We start from the raw sequence: 17,521 nt of genomic DNA, 5'->3' as shown, positions 1-17,521 counted from the left end.
AAAGTAAAACTATTTCCCCATGTTTATTTACCCCTCCCTCCCTGCCCCCCCCCCCCCCCCCGGTTCCTCAGACTTCCTGTTAACTGCTGGAAATGGCCCACCTTGATTATCACTACAAAAGGTTTTCTCCCCCCCCCCCCTGCTGGTAATAGCTCATCTTAAGTGATTACTCTTCTTACAGTAAAAAGAAAAGGAGTACTTGTGGCACCTTAGAGACTAACCAATTTATTTGAGCATAAGCTTTCAGGAGCTACAGGTCACTTCAGCTCACGAAAGCTTATGCTCAAATAAATTGGTTAGTCTCTAAGGTGCCACAAGTACTCCTTTTCTTTTTGCGAATACAGACTAACACAGCTGTTACTCTGAAACCTCTCCTTACAGTGTGTATGATAACACCCATTTTTTCATGTTCTGTGTGTATATAAATCTCCTCATTGTATTTTCCACTGAATGCATCCGATGAAGTGAGCTGTAGCTCACGAAAGCTTATGCTCAAATAAATTGGTTAGTCTCTAAGGTGCCACATATACTCCTTTTCTTTTTGCGAATACAGACTAACACGCCTGCTACTCTGAAACCTTTTTCCATTGTTTCAGATATCCGTCGCTAATCAATGAATCAATGAATTCTGATTCATGTTGGTCCTGATCTGCATATCCGTCATTTGCATGGATCGGGACTGATGTAAATTGGAACATGTTCCCCTATTGTACAGTACAGTACGTGCATCCGCCAGTGGCCCACAGGGCCGCCAATCAACTCCTCCCTCTCCCTCCCTCATGTGCCTCCTGCTGCCACAATCAGCTGTTAGGTGGCATTCAGGAGGTGCGGGGGGGGGCAGGGGTAGGAAACGGGGTGGAGTGCTCGGAGAAGGCGGAACTGGTGGGAAGAGGAGGGGCGTGGGCTAAGGGGGCAGGAAGAGGCGGGGCAGCCCAGAGTATAATACTGTGCTGTACCCATCATGAGTGCAAAACGTGTTCCAAGTGTTAAAAGTGGGCCTGTGTCTAAGAGGCAACGTAAGAGTGTATCATTAGAAGTGAAATTAGATGTTATAAAGCATATTGAAAGAGGTGAGCATGCGGCCGACGTTGCTCATATTTTTGGTTTGCATAAAGTTAATTGAAATTGTTATTATAGTGTTGCATTTTTTATTTATCATGCCGCTTCATTCCCTTTTTAACTGTAACCCTATTATATCTATCTCTACTCTTTCACTGTAACCACCCATTTCTAAATAAATATTACTTTTGTTTTCGAAGATTTACTGCCTAACTGTCTATTCTTGATCAGAAGGCTGTATCCGTGTCCGTTCAAGAGAAGTTAGCTAGCCACGGCTGTCCCTGGAAATTCCTTTAGGGCGGACGACAACCTTAATTACCGGAATACATAAATTAAGAATAAAGGTTTTAAATTAACAGGAGTGTTTTTAGGCAGACTCATTGGTTTGATATAATTGGTTTAAAATCTTCTGGCAACACTTTGATTGGAACATTCCAAAGAAAATTTTGAAATTGAACCTTGTGAAGCTTTCTCACCCACAGATTTTAATGAAGAAGGGTACAATATAGTCCTATATTATTATTAAGGCTTAAAAAGTCTATCAGAAACTGGTAAGCATGGACAGTATGGAAGATATGGAGAAAGACAGCAGGGTCCAAGAGTAGTGAGCAAGTAAAAAGCCAAGCATCCTTTTCCAGTTGCTAAGAAAGGTGAGAGTGGGTGAGTTAGGTGCCTGTACCTTCCCTATTAAGCTGACTGGTAGTTGTCACAACTTTGAAACTATATTCTCTTTCCTTCATTTTTGGGGTCTTCCTTCTAGACTCTTCCTCTCCCTCCTGCCCAGTTTGTTTCATCCTTCTAACTTCTGCAAGAGCTCATCTAACTTCTTAAATGACTTCAGATTAAAAGCCAGAAACTGACAAGACTTCAGTTAGTTTTACTGTTTTTCCTAAGCCTGTTAGGAGCAGGCAGTGTGAATGATCAAAATATTGTCAATTTCCTTTCACTGATGACAGCAGTCATCCATGCACCTGAGGAAGTTTCTTATACCCTACTTGATAGGACAAGTGGATTTTTCAATCTGATAAAAAACAATGTATCACCTCACAACAGATAATTAGTAAGTACATATTGCTCACTTGGACCCCAACCTGCAAGTGAGTCCATATGTGCAGAGCCCTGTTGACTCAAAGCTTGCCCAGTCATTTGCAGGATAAGGGTCTTAAAAAGAATACCAGTAACACTTATAATTTGATAACCAATAAAATGCCATTTTAAAAACTTTTGTAGTCATTATATTTATGTAGCATGAAATTTAATAAATAATTATCAACTTTATCTCTTTCTATATAATATACATGTATTGTACTATATCACTGTATTATTTATTGCAACCATCTGCTGAAAAATGGTATGGAAATTAAAACTTATGGTGCAATCCTGCTTCCACTCTTGCTTGGTGCTCACTTATTTGAAGGAAGGAAAATCTCAGTAGGTATCAATTTTAATGCATTTTTTATAATATTTCCCTCTTCTCATGGAGAATTCTGTTGTCCTATTACACTATAAATCCATGCATGTGCAGGTAGCTCCATTGTACCTGAATCTGCTCTCCTACTGGTATAAATCTGTACTAATAGCACTAAAATCAAACGAATCACACCAATGTAATAGCAAAGGGACAGGATAATCAGGTCTACTAACTTCTCATCTGAGTGAGGGTGGGCAGGCCTTGGTCTTTATTCCTTAATGTTGAAGCTGCAGACAGCAGATTTTTCTGAAATTGTTTTAGGTAGTGTCTGGTTGTTCTTCCATAAACTCTGGTCTTCCCTGGAAAGTTCTCCAAATTACTGAGCCCTGGGCAAAAGAAACCCATGACTTCTGCTCTCTTGCCATTACTTTATGATAACGGGTGGGTGTATTGGGCAGAGACATTCCCTAAGTGTTTACAGGGAAGACAGACAAGAAAGCAGATTGTCTCTGTACGATCTCCGACTTCCTCTGCTTTGCACAATGCTCTAGAAGAGTGGTTCTCAAAGCCGGTCTGCTGCTTGTTCAGGGAAAGCCAGGCAGGACCGGTTTGTTTGCCTGCCGTGTCCGCAGGTTCGGCCGATCGCAGCTTCCACTGGCCGCGGTTCACTGCTCCAGGCCAATGGGGGCTGTGGGAAGCGGTGCGGGCCAAGGGACATGCTGGCTGCCCTTCCTGCCCAGTGTGCCACGGGCTTCAAGAACCACTGTGTTGGGGACACTGGGGCATGGCCGCTAGGTAACTCGAGGGGATGGAAGACCACGAGTGTCGATGAAGCCCCCTCGCACTAGGCCCAAGTGTCCTTGGCCCCCCCCGCCTGGAGGCACTCGCAGCAGCTCTGCGTACTAGGCCCAAGTGTCCTTGGTCCCCGCGCCTGGAGGCACACACAGCAGTTATGCTGAGAATCTGCAATAATATGCTACAGAGTCAGACTGCCTGAAACTAAGCAAGGCCAAACAGGGCAGATATGGAAGAACAATGCTGAATAAAGCAGCTTTATGTATGGTTTAACAAATGATACAGAGACCAAGGGAACTAGCTGGGAACTGGATTAGCTGGCTATATGGATACTTAAGGCAGCTTGCTATTGGATAAGTATGCTGGGAAAAAGGATGTATAAAAGCCTGTGTAACTTCCTGCTCTGTGTGCAGGATTTGAGATTTTATTCTCCCTGTACCTTTTTGCAGCTGCAAATAAACTTTTCTGCTTCTCCACCCCGTTGTGATTATTGGGTGTAGCACACCGGGGAGAGAACCAACTTCAGGTGTTGTTTAGCCTCTCGGCACTGCCAACAACTGCGGGCAACAACTGCTTATGCTCAAATAAATTGGTTAGTCTCTGAGGTGCCACTAGTACTCCTTTTCTTTTTGCTCTAGAACAGCTATCAGGAGAGTCCCTGAGAAAGCCGGCAGCATGAGAGAGCGTGGCTGAAAGCCGATGCGTGCAGCGATGTTGTGGCCCTGTTGGCCCCAGGATATGAACGAGACAACGTGGGACAGAGATGACATGCTGTATTGCGCCAACTTTTGCTGGAAGGGACACGCTTTCCAGCTTCACAGAGCTCGTCCTCACGTTTGGAGAAGGTAACCAGGCGATGTGTCAGGTGGGATGGGGAGAGGGAGGAAGGGGGGTGGGTATGTGTCACTCAGCAGCGACTTCCCCTCAACCACAATAACCTCACCAAGCTCCGGCTGCACGCGGGCCAGCTCCGGCTCTTCCCGCCCCGGCGCCCCGCCCTTCCCGCCAGGCCTCTCGCGATGTTGCTAAGGGGCCGCGAGACGGTGCAGCAGGCGCGTGGCCAGTTGCTAGGGGCCGGAGCTTCCGCGAGCGGCCGCTGCGAGCGGTTGGGGAGAAGCGACGCTGGAGCCCCCGCCGCGGTCACAAGGTGATTCCCGCCCCCGGGAGCGCGGCGCCGCGCTGCGGGGCAACCACCGGCCCTCTGTCGGTTCCTTTGCGCCGGAGACCTCCCGGGGCCTGGCTCCCACCCCGCCTCCCGGCCTGGCACGTGCCCCTCTGCGGGGCCTGGCTCAGTGACTCGCTCCCTGAGTCTGGGCAGTGTCTGGGAGCGGAGACCGGCGGCCACTCCCCGCCTGGCCAGCTCCTGTGCCAACCAACCGGGCGATCCAACCGACGGCGGGACGGTCCGTGCGTCGCGCGTTGTTTGGTGATTGTCAGTCCCCCCTCCCGGCCCGGCCCGCCCCGCCCCGCGGTAACGCTGGAACAAACGCGCTGCGTTAAGGCCCCAGCCGCCCCCTGTCACCTACTGTCCGGCCAGCCCCGGTCGAGGCGGCTCCGGGACGCTGCGGAGCCTTAGCCAGGCCGGGGAAGCCGCGTTCCCAGCCCCACGAAGCAAAGGTGTTTCCTCCGCCCTTGGCAGGGGTGAGGCGGCCGCGAGCCGACAGGGTAAACTCGTCCCTGGGTCTCCGGGTGTCTAGCGCATTTCGCATTAACGGGGTAGAAGCGTCCGCGTCAGGGGCAGCCAGCAGTTCAGTTGCGGCAGTGTTTTTTAAAGCGGCTGAGTTGCTTCAAATCTGGAGGTTTGACCATCACTTTCTTTAGGGGGAGGGGGGCTGACAGCGGCCCGTATTCTGATTTCAGCAATTGATGTGGATGAAGGTCATTGGCATCATTTATGTTGTCAAGTGCACAGAGTACTGTTGTTTGCAACCAGTGTACATTAAAAATCAGGCTGTTCTCTCAAAATTTTCAAAGGTACCTTGCCAAAATGAATAATGGGTCTGTGCCCATTTATGCTTCTTTATAATATATAAGAAAGACCTGAACAGTTGCCTTACCCCTCAAAAAACTCCCTCCCCACCCATTACCTCCACTTGTTTCCATTCGAAATTCAGGTCCTTTGTAGTCTGGAGTCCTAGCAAAATGATTATATCATAAGAGTCGAGAGTAAATGTCGACCAATTGAATGGAGTAGGAATTTTTAGTCAGACTATTTTAAAATGCTGTTAAAATTAATTTAGCTTCAATAATAAATTAACATTTTGGATTAAGGTGGCCTTTGGTAAAATTATTACCCCTGCACCTTCATTTAGAATGTTAAACTTTAGTCCTACAAGCTTTTTCTCACGGATGGACCCTTATTCTTATGGAGCTGTGAATAGGGATCTGACTACATGGATCATTTTACAGGACAGGTCATAGACGTCACAACTGAGAGGTCCTATATCAAAACCAGGGAAAAGTAGACTTGACATTTCAGATGTGTCATAAGCTTTTGTGAGCTACAGCTCACTTCATCGGATGCATTCAGTGGAATCCATTGAATGATGAAGTGAGCTGTAGCTCACGAAAGCTCATGCTCAAATAAATTGGTTAGTCTCTAAGGTGCCACAAGTACTCCTTTTCTTTTTGCGAATACAGACTAACACGGCTGCTACTCTGAAACTAAATCTTTCAGGGAATCAAAAAAAAAACCCAACAAAGTGTCAATTTAAAAAAAAAATCCTTTATGTTGCCCCTTTCAGCTGATGGTGTTTTAAACCAAATGACCTTATTCAGAGCAAACTAGAGACAGTATTCATGATGTCTTTATAAATACTTTGCAATGGTCTCTTCCTTCCTTTATTTTAATTTTTAGATGTGCCTGTTAACCAATACTCTAGATTTTTACACAATTTAAAAACACTAAGTGGTGTGTGTGCTTGTGTATGTGTGTGTGTATATATAGCTATAAAACCACTAAAATGTTAAATGACTCTTACTAAGGGGTTCAAGATTACATGTGGAGATATCAAATTCACAAACTGATAACAGAGAGACTTCTTGGAATGCATAGATTGATTACATTTTTAGAAAGACTGAGGTTTTTAAAAATAGGGAATGGACACCATGGAGTTGTAAAAATATGATAGGGAATACAGCCTGTCTATTTTTTAAAGTTATTTCTGACATGCTTTTTTTGGTGGCAAGAAACCTGAGCTAATTTTGAGTTGTGTTTGGTCAAAATGAAATGTTGCTATACAAGGTTTCAGAGTAACAGCCATGTTAGTCTGTATTCGCAAAAAGAAAAGGAGTACTTGTGGCACCTTAGAGACTAACCAATTTATCTGAGCATAAGCTTTCGTGAGCTACAGCTCACTTCATCGGATGCATACTGTGGAAAGTGTAGAAGATCTTTTTATATACACACAAAGCATGAAAAAATACCTCCTCCCACCCCACTCTCGTGCTGCTAATAGCTTATCTAAAGTGATCACTCTCCTTACAATGTATATGATAATTAAGGTCGGCCACCAGGTTAGCTGTGACATTATTGGGGATAGTGTTCTTGACGGCTTGTAGTCCATCTTTGTGTGGAATGTTGGTGTAGAGGGCTTCTACGTCCATAGTGGCCAGGATGGTGTTATCAGGAAGATCACCGATGGACTGTAGTTTCCTCAGGAAGTCAGTGGTGTCTCGAAGGTAGCTGGGAGTGCTGGTAGCGTAGGGCCTGAGGAGGGAGTCTATATAGCCAGACAATCCTGCTGTCAGGGTGCCAATGCCTGAGATGATGGGGCTCCCAGGATTTCCAGGTTTATGGATCTTGGGTAGTAGATAGAATATCCCAGGTCGGGGTTCCAGGGGTGTGTCTGTGCGGATTTGATCTTGTGCTTTTTCAGGGAGTTTCTTGAGCAAATGCTGTAGTTGCTTTTGGTAACTCTCAGTGGGATCAGAGGGTAATGGCTTGTAGAAAGTGGTGTTGGAGAGCTGCCGAGCAGCTTCTTGTTCATATTGCGACCTATTCATGATGACAACAGCACCTCCTTTGTCAGCCTTTTTGATTATGATGTCAGAATTGTTTTTGAGGCTGTGGATGGCATTGTGTTCCGCACGGCTGAGGTTATGGGGCAAGTGATGCTGCTTTTCCACAATTTCAGCCCGTGCACGTTGGCAGAAGCACTCTATGTAGAAGTCCAGTCTCCTTTTTGTAGTATTGGTAGGGAGGTCTCTGTGGATTAGTATGTTGTTCAGAGGTATGTTGGAAATATTTCTTGGGTTGGACACGTCGAAAATAGGATTCTAGGTCACCACAGAACTGTATCATGTTTGTGGGGGTGGAGGGGCAGAAGGAGAGGCCCCGAGATAGGACAGCTGCTTCTGCTGGGCTGAGAGTATAGTTGGATAGGTTAACAATATTGCTGGGTGGGTTGAGGGAACCATTGCTGTGGCCCCTTGTGGCATGTAGTAGTTTAGAAAGTTTAGTGTCCTTTTTCTTTTGTAGAGAAGCAAAGTGTGTGTTGTAAATGGCTTGTCTAGTTTTAGTAAAGTCCAGCCACAAGGAAGTTTGTGTGGAAGGTTGGTTTTTTATGAGAGTATCCATTTTTAAGAGCTCATTCTTAATCTTTCCCTGTTTGCTGTAGAGGATGTTGATCAGGTGATTCCGCAGTTTCTTTGAGAGCGTGTGGCACAAGCTGTCAGCATAGTCTGTGTGGTATGTAGATTGTAAGGGATTTTTTACCTTCAGTCTTTTTGGTACGATGTCCATCTGTTTGCATTTGGAAAGGAAGATGACATCTGTCTGTATCTGTACGAGTTTTTTCATGCAGTTGATAGATTTCCACTACATACGGCTAAATGCAGATCTTCCTGATAACACCATAAGGAGAGTGATCACTTTAGATAAGCTATTAGCAGCAAGAGAGTGGGGTGGGAGGAGGTATTTTTTCATGCTTTGTGTGTATATAAAAATCTTCTACACTTTCCACAGTATGCATCTGATGAAGTGAGCTGTAGCTCACGAAAGCTTATGCTCAAATCAATTGGTTAGTCTCTAAGGTGCCACAAGTACTCCTTTTCTTGTTGCTATACAAGTTTACTATTTTGGCAAAGGAAAATGTTAAACCAATTAAAATAATTCCTGAAAATAATATTTTAGTAGAGTTGCACGCCCTGGATTGTATTAAATATGACACTAATCAATGATGTTTTGCCACAATTTGATTTCACTTTTGGAATATAAAAATCTCTACTATCATTAAATAAATGCCTCAAATTGTGAATGTTATTGACTGTTGTTGAAATATTGTTCAGGTTTTAAATATTAGAAATCTTTTGCGGAAAGTGGGTCCTTAAATTGTTCTGGGTGGTTGTTTTTTGGATTTGTTAATAGTGGTTGTTAGTGGCAGTTATTCATTGTACAGATTGTATTAACTTTGCATATCTCATTTATATATAGGTGGTTACAGGTTTTAAGATTGGTGCTTTTGAGATTTGAAAAAACTAATAGTCTCAAAATCATCCTTCCTTGATACAGATAATGACAAATCCAATCAGCACTGGGGAGTAGGAAACTTTCCTTGGAGAACGAGATGCTTAAGCCATTACTTGAGGCAGAAATAAAGCCTTTTTTTTTCTTTTTTTTTTTTTTTAAATGAAAGAGTAAACCCTCACAGCATGAGCTGACGCAAGGATGTCTTGCTGACGTGGCATACAGACAGATCTAATGCCTTACTTTTGCTGCTCATAGTTTTCTTAGGCCTCTGTAGAGTGAAATTGACAAGTCTCTGGTCAGGCCACTGAGATATTGACAGCCATGTGGACAGTAAAAACTTATGTCAATTTTACTTTGCTCTTGACGTTGGGAAAACTATGAGCACCAGCCAATTCAGGTCCTTGGGGAGGAGAATCCAAAAATCAGAGGTTGTGGGAGGATGTTGAATAGGAGAGATCCTTCAGATTATAGAAGGCTCTGTGGCGGACTGAGAAAAGAGAGTCATTTCTCCCTTTTAAGATGCAAACTGGTTCATGCTGTAAATTTATCAAGCACCTATTAGTCAGAGCTTGGTATGAAAGAAGGTGCTTATAAGAGGGGTCCCAGTCCCAAGGCATCTTCCTAATAAGACTCAACACCCTTTCATTTTTCAGCCATGCTTGTGTATATGAGGGTTTGGGAGATGGCTTCTGGGTTTCTCATCCAGGTACTATCTCTAGATCTTATTGGTGAGGAGGTCCCTATATTTTTATATCTGCTCCTATCTAACAGGCTTAGTCCTCGGAATAGTAAGTGTTCAAGGGCTTGTCTGCGTACAAACTGGAGAGAAAATAAATCAGTTGTAGTTCTCTCACCTTTAGTTATTTCAGTGTAAGGCTGTGTGTGGGCATCTTTATTTCAGATTAAGAGTGTCCTATTTCAATTTAAATTAAGTAGATAAGAAATCTCTTTGCCATTTTGAAGTAGGGCACTCATAAAGAGAAATAAACTTATTAAATCCTTTCTGTGTATGAATGCATTTATATGTGTATTACAATTTTTGCCAAAGTGAGGGTATAACTTCATATTATTGGTGACCAGAGGAAGAAAAGTGATATTTGTATGAGAGAGTAGTACTCTTATTTTAGGATATTGAGAAAACAGACCTGGGAAATGTACAGTTACAGTACTTTCATATGTTTCACACAGATGTCTCATTTCTCTTGTGAAGATGAAGCTCTGTTACAGTCTATGCTCAGACAATTACTGCAGAGTGTGAAGGAAAAAATCATAGGAGCACCATCAGTGGAATGTGCAGAAGAGATTCTTTTACATTTGGAAGAAACGGATGAAAATTTTCACAAGTAAAAATATTTTTGTTGTTTTAATTTTATGGAGTCATCTAAGTGCTGTCAACTGTTCTGTGAAGGGAAAATGTTTACTACCTATATTGACATATATATTAAGAAATACTTTAAACTTCCCTATTAGTGATGAGCTCCAGAAGAATGTTACTTCAGAGATTGAATAAACTATATTTTTCCTAGTTCTTATTTTTTTTTAATTCTGTTGGTATTTTCTTTCTTCTTTGGTTGAAACATTATTAATAGAGTAAATGATTCTTCAGGGAAAATCCATTGTCTCTAAATTTATTTAATTAACTCTGATAAACGTGCTACATTCAGAGACAAACGAGCTAGAAAAAAATCCTAATTGAAGGATTCCAGACAATATTTGTAATTGCTGTTGGAGTCCTTATTATTGTTCCTCATGTAGGTGAAATACAAGCAAGATGGCTAAAATATGATCGTTTACAGGCAACTTTCACAATTAGTCCTTAGCCAACTATCTTTTTATACATTTGATAAGATAAATTCTAGTTTCTAACAGAAATCCTATTACATTTTGAATAAAACTGAAAATCTTCTCTATTATCTCTAATGACTTTTGGATGTCCAACTTGTGCTAATGCACGCTCACATATTTACATACGTACTGTGCTCAAATTCTCTTGAGGTCACACTCATCTTTGCACTTCACCTCCATTACACAAACACAATATTGGAATGGTTTTGTGCACAGGCTTCTAGCCAATAGAATATATTTTGCTACATGGCAGTTTTTAGGACACAGTTGTGAGATCTGAGAGAAGCCATCTAACTTAGATGAACTGAAAGCTGTTTAACTGTTAAAACCTGGGTTCTGTGACCTTCATTTCTTCTGCAAAAGCTGGTGACCTCAAAAATATCTTTAAATAATACTAGGTAGTGCATTATCTGCACTTCTTATACTTTAACTAGCTGTCAGTGATGTGTTGTCCGTAGTAGTAGCGAGCTACCTGACATTACTTACTTGCTATCACCCAAGTTCAGAAAAGTAAAAAATAGAAATTACTTTAAGCTATTTTTAAAACTACATTTAGAATTTTAATGCCTTCATATGTTAATGATTTTAGATTTAGGGTTGTGCATTTGAGCAGTCCAAAAATAAATGGTCAGTGGACCAGTCAAATGTTCGTCAAAAATATTTTAAAGCACTGATTAATTAGAACAGTAAAAAATAAACAAAAAGCAAGACTTTTTATTGTCACACTCCCAGCCCCCCCCCCCCCCCCGGGGGGGTTCCTGGGAAGGCAGATCAGCAGTGCATGTTGCTAATGCTGTTGCAAGCATCACAAAGCATTTTGGGGCGAGTCAAAGTTGTGAGTGTGAAGTGGAAGATTCCTTTGCAGGCTGCGAGAGGCCAAAGGGGGAGGGAGGAAGAGAGCAGAGAACGGGTTAACTCAATACTTCAGCTAGCTCAGTCCGAAGATAAGATGCTGGCCCCGGTCCAAGATCATAGGCTTGACGAGAAGTCGGCAGCTGCATTCACATTTTACCCAACCTCGCCCTCCCCCCGCTCCCCAGTCATGAGAAGAGGAGAACTAGGTGGAGTAGCGCTGCAGAGATTACAGTGAAAAAAGAATGAGACGGCAAAGGCCAATGGGGGGAAGGGGGTGTTTTGGGAAAGCCGAGGAGGCCACAGTGAGTCGGGTTGAACTGGTACAAAGAGCACGGGGGACAGAGGTCGCTGAACAAAACGCCCCCAAAAGAACCTAGGATTTAAACTCCCTTCTGAGAGTTGTGGGAAATCAGAGATCAACAGAGGACCCTGGACGACCTGTGCGCACAGGACAGAACTCCCGTCCACACCCCTTCTCTTCTTCTTACATTACACCCAGGCCTGGCCAGCTTCAGGTAGTGTGTGTGTGAGTATGAAAGTGGGTTAGGGCTTGGGGCACTAATGCTTTCTTCCTTCCCTCTGAGTGATGTGGGGAACCCCCTCCCTCCCCCAGCACTCTCTGCTGTTATTTTATTATTTTATCAATAAAACTTTAAAACTCAGTTACGTGATGTGCTCCATCATCTCCTCCCTAAAGATCCTGCGGCCTCAGCCTGGTCACCTGATGCCCTAGGCAGATTGGTAACAGAAATCTGTCACATTATGGCCTCCAACAGGCTTAGTCTTAGATGTTTATGCCTAATTACAAAAAACAAATTACTTAACTGAGTTATTTTAACTCAGAAAAATGTGAAAAACAATGAAATGAAGTTCTAAAAAATGAAAGACTAGCACCAGGATGCAATAAAAAAAGGTAGGCCATTGCCTACATTGAGGAATTCTTCCTGGAATATTTGACCATGATCAAATAATAGGCAGTTATCTGACATTATTTAACTGGTCAATTAACTGGCTTTCCAAGGCTATTTAAGTCTTAAATGGTTTTATTTTTAAAATTTATTTTACACTTGTAACTTGTATTATGCAATTGTTAATGCCATTTTAATGCTAATATCGCTGCAGCCACTCAGAATTTGAGCTGTAGATCAGGTGTTCTCACGCTTTTTCTTTCTGAGGTCCCCCCCAACATGCTATAAAAATTCCACAGCCTACCTATGCCATAACTGTTGTTCTGTATATAAAATCCAGGGCCAGCATTAGGGGGTATGAAGCAGGGAAATTGTCTGTGGCCCCATGCTGCAGGAGGCCCCATGAAGCTAAGTTGCTTGCGCTTGTGGTTGGGCTTCAGCCCTGCTGCGATGGGGCTCCGGCTTCAGCTTTCTGCCCTGGGCCCCACTGAGTCTAATGCTGACCCTGCTTGATGGACTCCCTGAAACCTGTTCACAGCCCCTGAAGGGGCCCCAGACCCTCAATTGAGAACTGCTGCTCTAGATCAGCAGATACTGAACACGAAAAGAAAAGTGGTTGCACAGATATCAGTATTAAAATTACATTTTAATTTCTGGACAATAACACGTTTTCATTAGAATAAGGTGACTTTCACATTATAAAATGTGAAATTAAGTTTTCTGATGTTTCTGAAGAAGCATTTGTAGCTTCTGGCAACATACTCCCCTCCACAAATGGTGCAAAAGTACACAGAAAATTCTACAAAACTCATCTTCTGGAGCTCATTGTGCTCAAAGAAATTGAGTGGAGGGATTGGAAGCGAGGAAAGGAGATGATCCTAGAAATGCTATGGGGAAAGCAGTCTCAATCTGAAGCAGCCAAAGATGAGGGTTAGCTTCTTGGGGGTCCTCAGCTTTTCCCTCTTCTTAGCAAGTTTCTGTGTGAGCCACACTACTATTGACTGTCCCCCATCTCTTATGCCTGTGCTGTAATACAGTTTGGAGTCAAAGATACTTAATTCTAATCTGACCAGAATTAACTGTTGCAATGAATTTCGTAATGCTTGATGGGAGCATGGATCACAGTCACTGCACTGGATTTGTACCCCTGTGACATTCTTCTTTCAACTGAACCATAGATCCCTGGTGGTCTAGATGGGCTTTCATTGGTTCGCAAAGGGGTGGCAATATGCCATGGAGACTCTGCTCCCCCAGTGCCTTTAAGTTTTGAGGTGTTCCTTTACCCTTTTCTTCCTTGATGTTGAACAGCAGGAAACATGGAGCCCTTAATTTGAGTCCGCTGCAGAAGGACAGAATGGATGACATTTCTCTTTCCAAAGTTCAGTCAAAGCTGATTCACATCAATAATCTAGAACCTTAGATTTTTTTTTTTTGAAATAATCATATTTACCTTGTTTTCTTCAGACTTGGGGAACACCAACAATATAGCTTGAATAGAACTTGCAGGCCTGTGCAGAAATTTGTCTTTTCCATTTTGTTACGAGCTAGTGAAAAAGATGAAAGAATGCTGCAAGGAGCAACACTGTAGTGTCAACTGTACAAACACATTTAGTCTGTCTTTAGGACTACCGTCTTTGCAGCAAATACACTGTGCTGTGATCTCTAAATTATTATTATTATTTGTGAGAATGAAGCACTTACTTCAAAAATACATTTTCTGCAAACACCCCAGCCATAAAAAAAAGTGAGAAAAAAAAGACTTACAAAAGCTTTCATTCGGCAGAGTGCCATAGTGCTATTTTTTATAGTAATAGTAATGGCTGAGCTAACCTTATAAACAAGTGAAAGGGGAGACAGAAAATGAACAGAGAAGCTAAAGAGTTACATTTTTCCTTGGGCTGCATTTATGTTACCTCTACAAGCAGTGACAATCAAATATGAAAGGGAATAAATGGAACAGGAAATAATTTAGAGCCATTACACTTAAAGTGACTTCAGGTAGCCAGAAGTTTAATCTGATGAAAAGAACATCATATGAAATAGTTGATAACAAAAATGACTTGACTCTCTTACTCGTTTTTAAAATGTTCAAGAAAAAAGAAACTACTCCTGCAACTGCAACAGTTGCTTTTGTTTTCATGTGCACTTTCCAGGATTGGATAGTTCATATTAAAAGCCAGTACACCATATGTAAGCACGTCCACTCCATATATTGATCCTTCTCAATTCACACAAAGTACCTGCTCACATACTCTCACCTTGTATTCACATTTGATACAATGAAAATGTAGTGTAATCCCATAAACAACTGTTGCACAGTCACTGTTGTGGTAACTTGCTGTATGTCTTGCCCCTAATGCAAAATAAACAGATTATCAAGATTATATGGCTCATGTAGTCTGGACAACTTTTTAAAAAATAGTTGCTTCAAATAAGTGTGAAGCTACAGACTAGTCCTCAGTGTGGACTGTTACCTTTTGTTTGTTTGAAAAGCCAGTGATTCTAATTTAACAAAGTTATGACTATTTGAAAATTGCTTAATGAAACTACAACACAGAAAATTTCCTTAAGGTTCCAGGTAAATATAGACATGCCCTGATTCAGTAAAGCACTTAAGCACATGCTTATGTCCCATTTGCTTTAATGACATAAGCAACTTTTGTCCTGAATGGGGATGTTTCTTGCTTGGAGGGGCATGATCATGCAACTAGTGAATTGTGTACTGGTTGGTTCAAGAACTCACTAGTTCTGCTGGAAGATTTTTTCCTTGACTAACTCCAGTAATTTAAATGCAAGAGATTTAAATTAATCTACATTAATGTGATGTGAAGATTGCAAAGCTAAAATAAAAAAGTCAGGAAACTCAAAAGTTAAGCTTTGAACAAGTTTTAATTCAATTGCATAGCCTATATGTGCTGTTGTCCAGCTATACCGAAAGACGGACAGGAGACATTTGATGTGGATTTAATCAGGCTGCAACTTTATTATTAGATGTGTGGGACTACCCGGCGGATAAAAAACTGTACAGTCCAGGTAACCCCATGTTCATTCCATAATTACCTGGTGTGCTTTTGCCAGCTTCCCCCTCTTTTTCCATTCAGATCCACCCAGTCAATCCATTGCTGGGATTTTAGCATCCACTCCCTTTTGTAGGAGGCTTAAGGTGGGCTATAAGAAAAGGGGGTTGGCTCCTGCCATATCAGTCTGAGGAGTCCCTCCCCTTTTCTTTTTAAATCCTTTTCTAAGCCATTTATCTGGTCACTGTATACCTTCCCTGTGGAGTACCTGCACTGGACATCCGCCCCACACTTAAATAATGAGTTGTGACATACAGCCTACTGCTCTTCATGCCATGCATGAAAAAAGCACTTCCTGAACCCAATGCAGGGAAGGCGAAAAAACCCCAAATCCACCTATGCCAATCTGGTGGTAAGGGAAAAATTCCTTTCAAGCCTGCCATAAGAAGCGGTGGCTAGCGCACTGCCCACAGCAGGTCTTGACCAAACCTGGTATTTCAACACCTAAAGGGGAGGGAGGGCAGGTGCTTCCTCCGCCTGTTCCGTGTAAAAGGGGGCTTTGCACAGAGGGCGGCCCCTTTTAAACCCTTCTGCCCATCCAGTTTGCGGAGGATGAGTCAGCGTTGTCATGCTGGTCCCTTGTTCCCTGTTGCAGCAGTTTTCCTCTCTCCTCCCAGCCATAAAACACTGTTCCCTTCATTTGGTCATTTTCTCTTCCGGTTTTCCTAGTTACATGTATAGCTTGGATCAGTTGTTATTAATTGTCATAAATGTGTATGCTTCAAGGTACTTTTTTATCAGTGCATTCAAGTTAATGTTCTTCTTAGAGCCTTAACTTTTCCATTTACTAACACTATGATTTTTGACTGTGCAGCCTTGATCAATATAGATCTTTGCATTTAGGGGAAGATTTTCATAGGCACAAAAGGGAATTATGACTTACTGAGATATCCCTTTCATATGATATACCGATACTGAAGACATTCAAGGAAAGCAAAATTGTTTGGTGCATAGGTTCTGGAATTAGGGGTGTGGCAGCACTCCCTGATTTGAAATGGTTTCCATCATATACAAGGTTTACAGTTTGGTTCAATGGCCCTCAGCACCCCACCTATACAAATTGTTCCAGCACCCCCGGTTTGGTGCTGAACTTTTCACTCAGTTGAAAAACTCCTCTTTAATTCTTAAAAGTACTGATATTTAAAGAGATATGTCTGCTGGAAAAATGTTGCATATGTAATGTTGAAAATGTTTGGAAGATGAATATCATGAAATACATTGCATTTTAATTTCTGGATATTTGTTGCAGCTATGAGTTTGTGAAATACCTTAGACAATACATATGTAGCACCCTGGGCTCTGTGATTGAAGAAGAAACAGAAAAATGTACCTCTGCTCAAAATCAGGGTGAAGGATCTGGTTATGACACTCTTGTCCAACATGTTACTAAGAAGACTCGTGAATCAAAAGAGTGAGTATGTGCACAGGATACATATAAAATTCCATTTTTAAAAATATGCAGTTGGCAGGATTGTCTGGCCCAACTTATTCTTTTTTCCTTTCATATCTTAATTGGAATATTTATGGATGAAGGTACTTTGGTTCTAAAATCTATTTCTTTTTTGTCATTTATAACTTTCCTAACAGATTGCCTTTTGGGTTGAAATTCCCCATGATTATCTTATCTTGGAAATGAAAGTATATTTCTATCTAGGAAAGTTTGAAGACAATCCACTGAACTATTTAAGATTTCTGACTTTGTAGGGTTAGGGGGTTATTTAGGATTTTGGTGGCACTTAAACTCAAATAGCTGTATTTTAAATTTTAGACTTGATTTACAAATAGTCCTATGAGAGAAATGTGGTCTTTGTCAAATATAAATGTGTGTATCTGAGAAATAATTTGTTCATGCACAATTTTTTAATTTCCTTATAGATTTAAGTGGGCATAGAACATGATTATCTAGATATACGTATGTTGAAAGCTGTAATTCAACTAAAGTGGGTTAGTTGAGCTTCTTTTAAATCCTGTCTGCATACAAATTCTCTGGTCTATGTTACACATCAGAACCATATTTATAATCATATTAGGGGACGTGTGAGTTGTAGCCAGTTTCCTGAGATAGTGGTTTATTTAGTGAAGGCATGACCTAAATGGAAAG

The 17,521-nt window shown here is 41.9% G+C and overlaps 1 protein-coding gene across 1 annotated transcript in view; it reads left to right on the top strand.

The window, feature by feature from the left end:
* The first annotated feature begins 4,358 nt into the window (after positions 1-4,358).
* TBC1D32 (TBC1 domain family member 32) overlaps positions 4,359-17,521 on the top strand; it is a 180,305-nt gene continuing 167,142 nt past the window's right edge. Inside the window, 3 exon segments of the mRNA XM_077812143.1 lie at positions 4,359-4,412; positions 9,924-10,078; positions 16,670-16,831. Of these exon segments, the coding sequence (XP_077668269.1) occupies positions 9,924-10,078; positions 16,670-16,831 (317 nt within the window). The 5' untranslated portion in view covers positions 4,359-4,412.

Source organism: Eretmochelys imbricata, chromosome 3 (genome assembly GCF_965152235.1).
Source record: "Eretmochelys imbricata isolate rEreImb1 chromosome 3, rEreImb1.hap1, whole genome shotgun sequence".
Taxonomy (NCBI): Eukaryota; Metazoa; Chordata; order Testudines; family Cheloniidae; genus Eretmochelys; species Eretmochelys imbricata.
The sequence above is the reverse complement of the archived record's forward strand: the minus strand, read 5'-3'. Positions and strand labels throughout refer to the sequence as shown.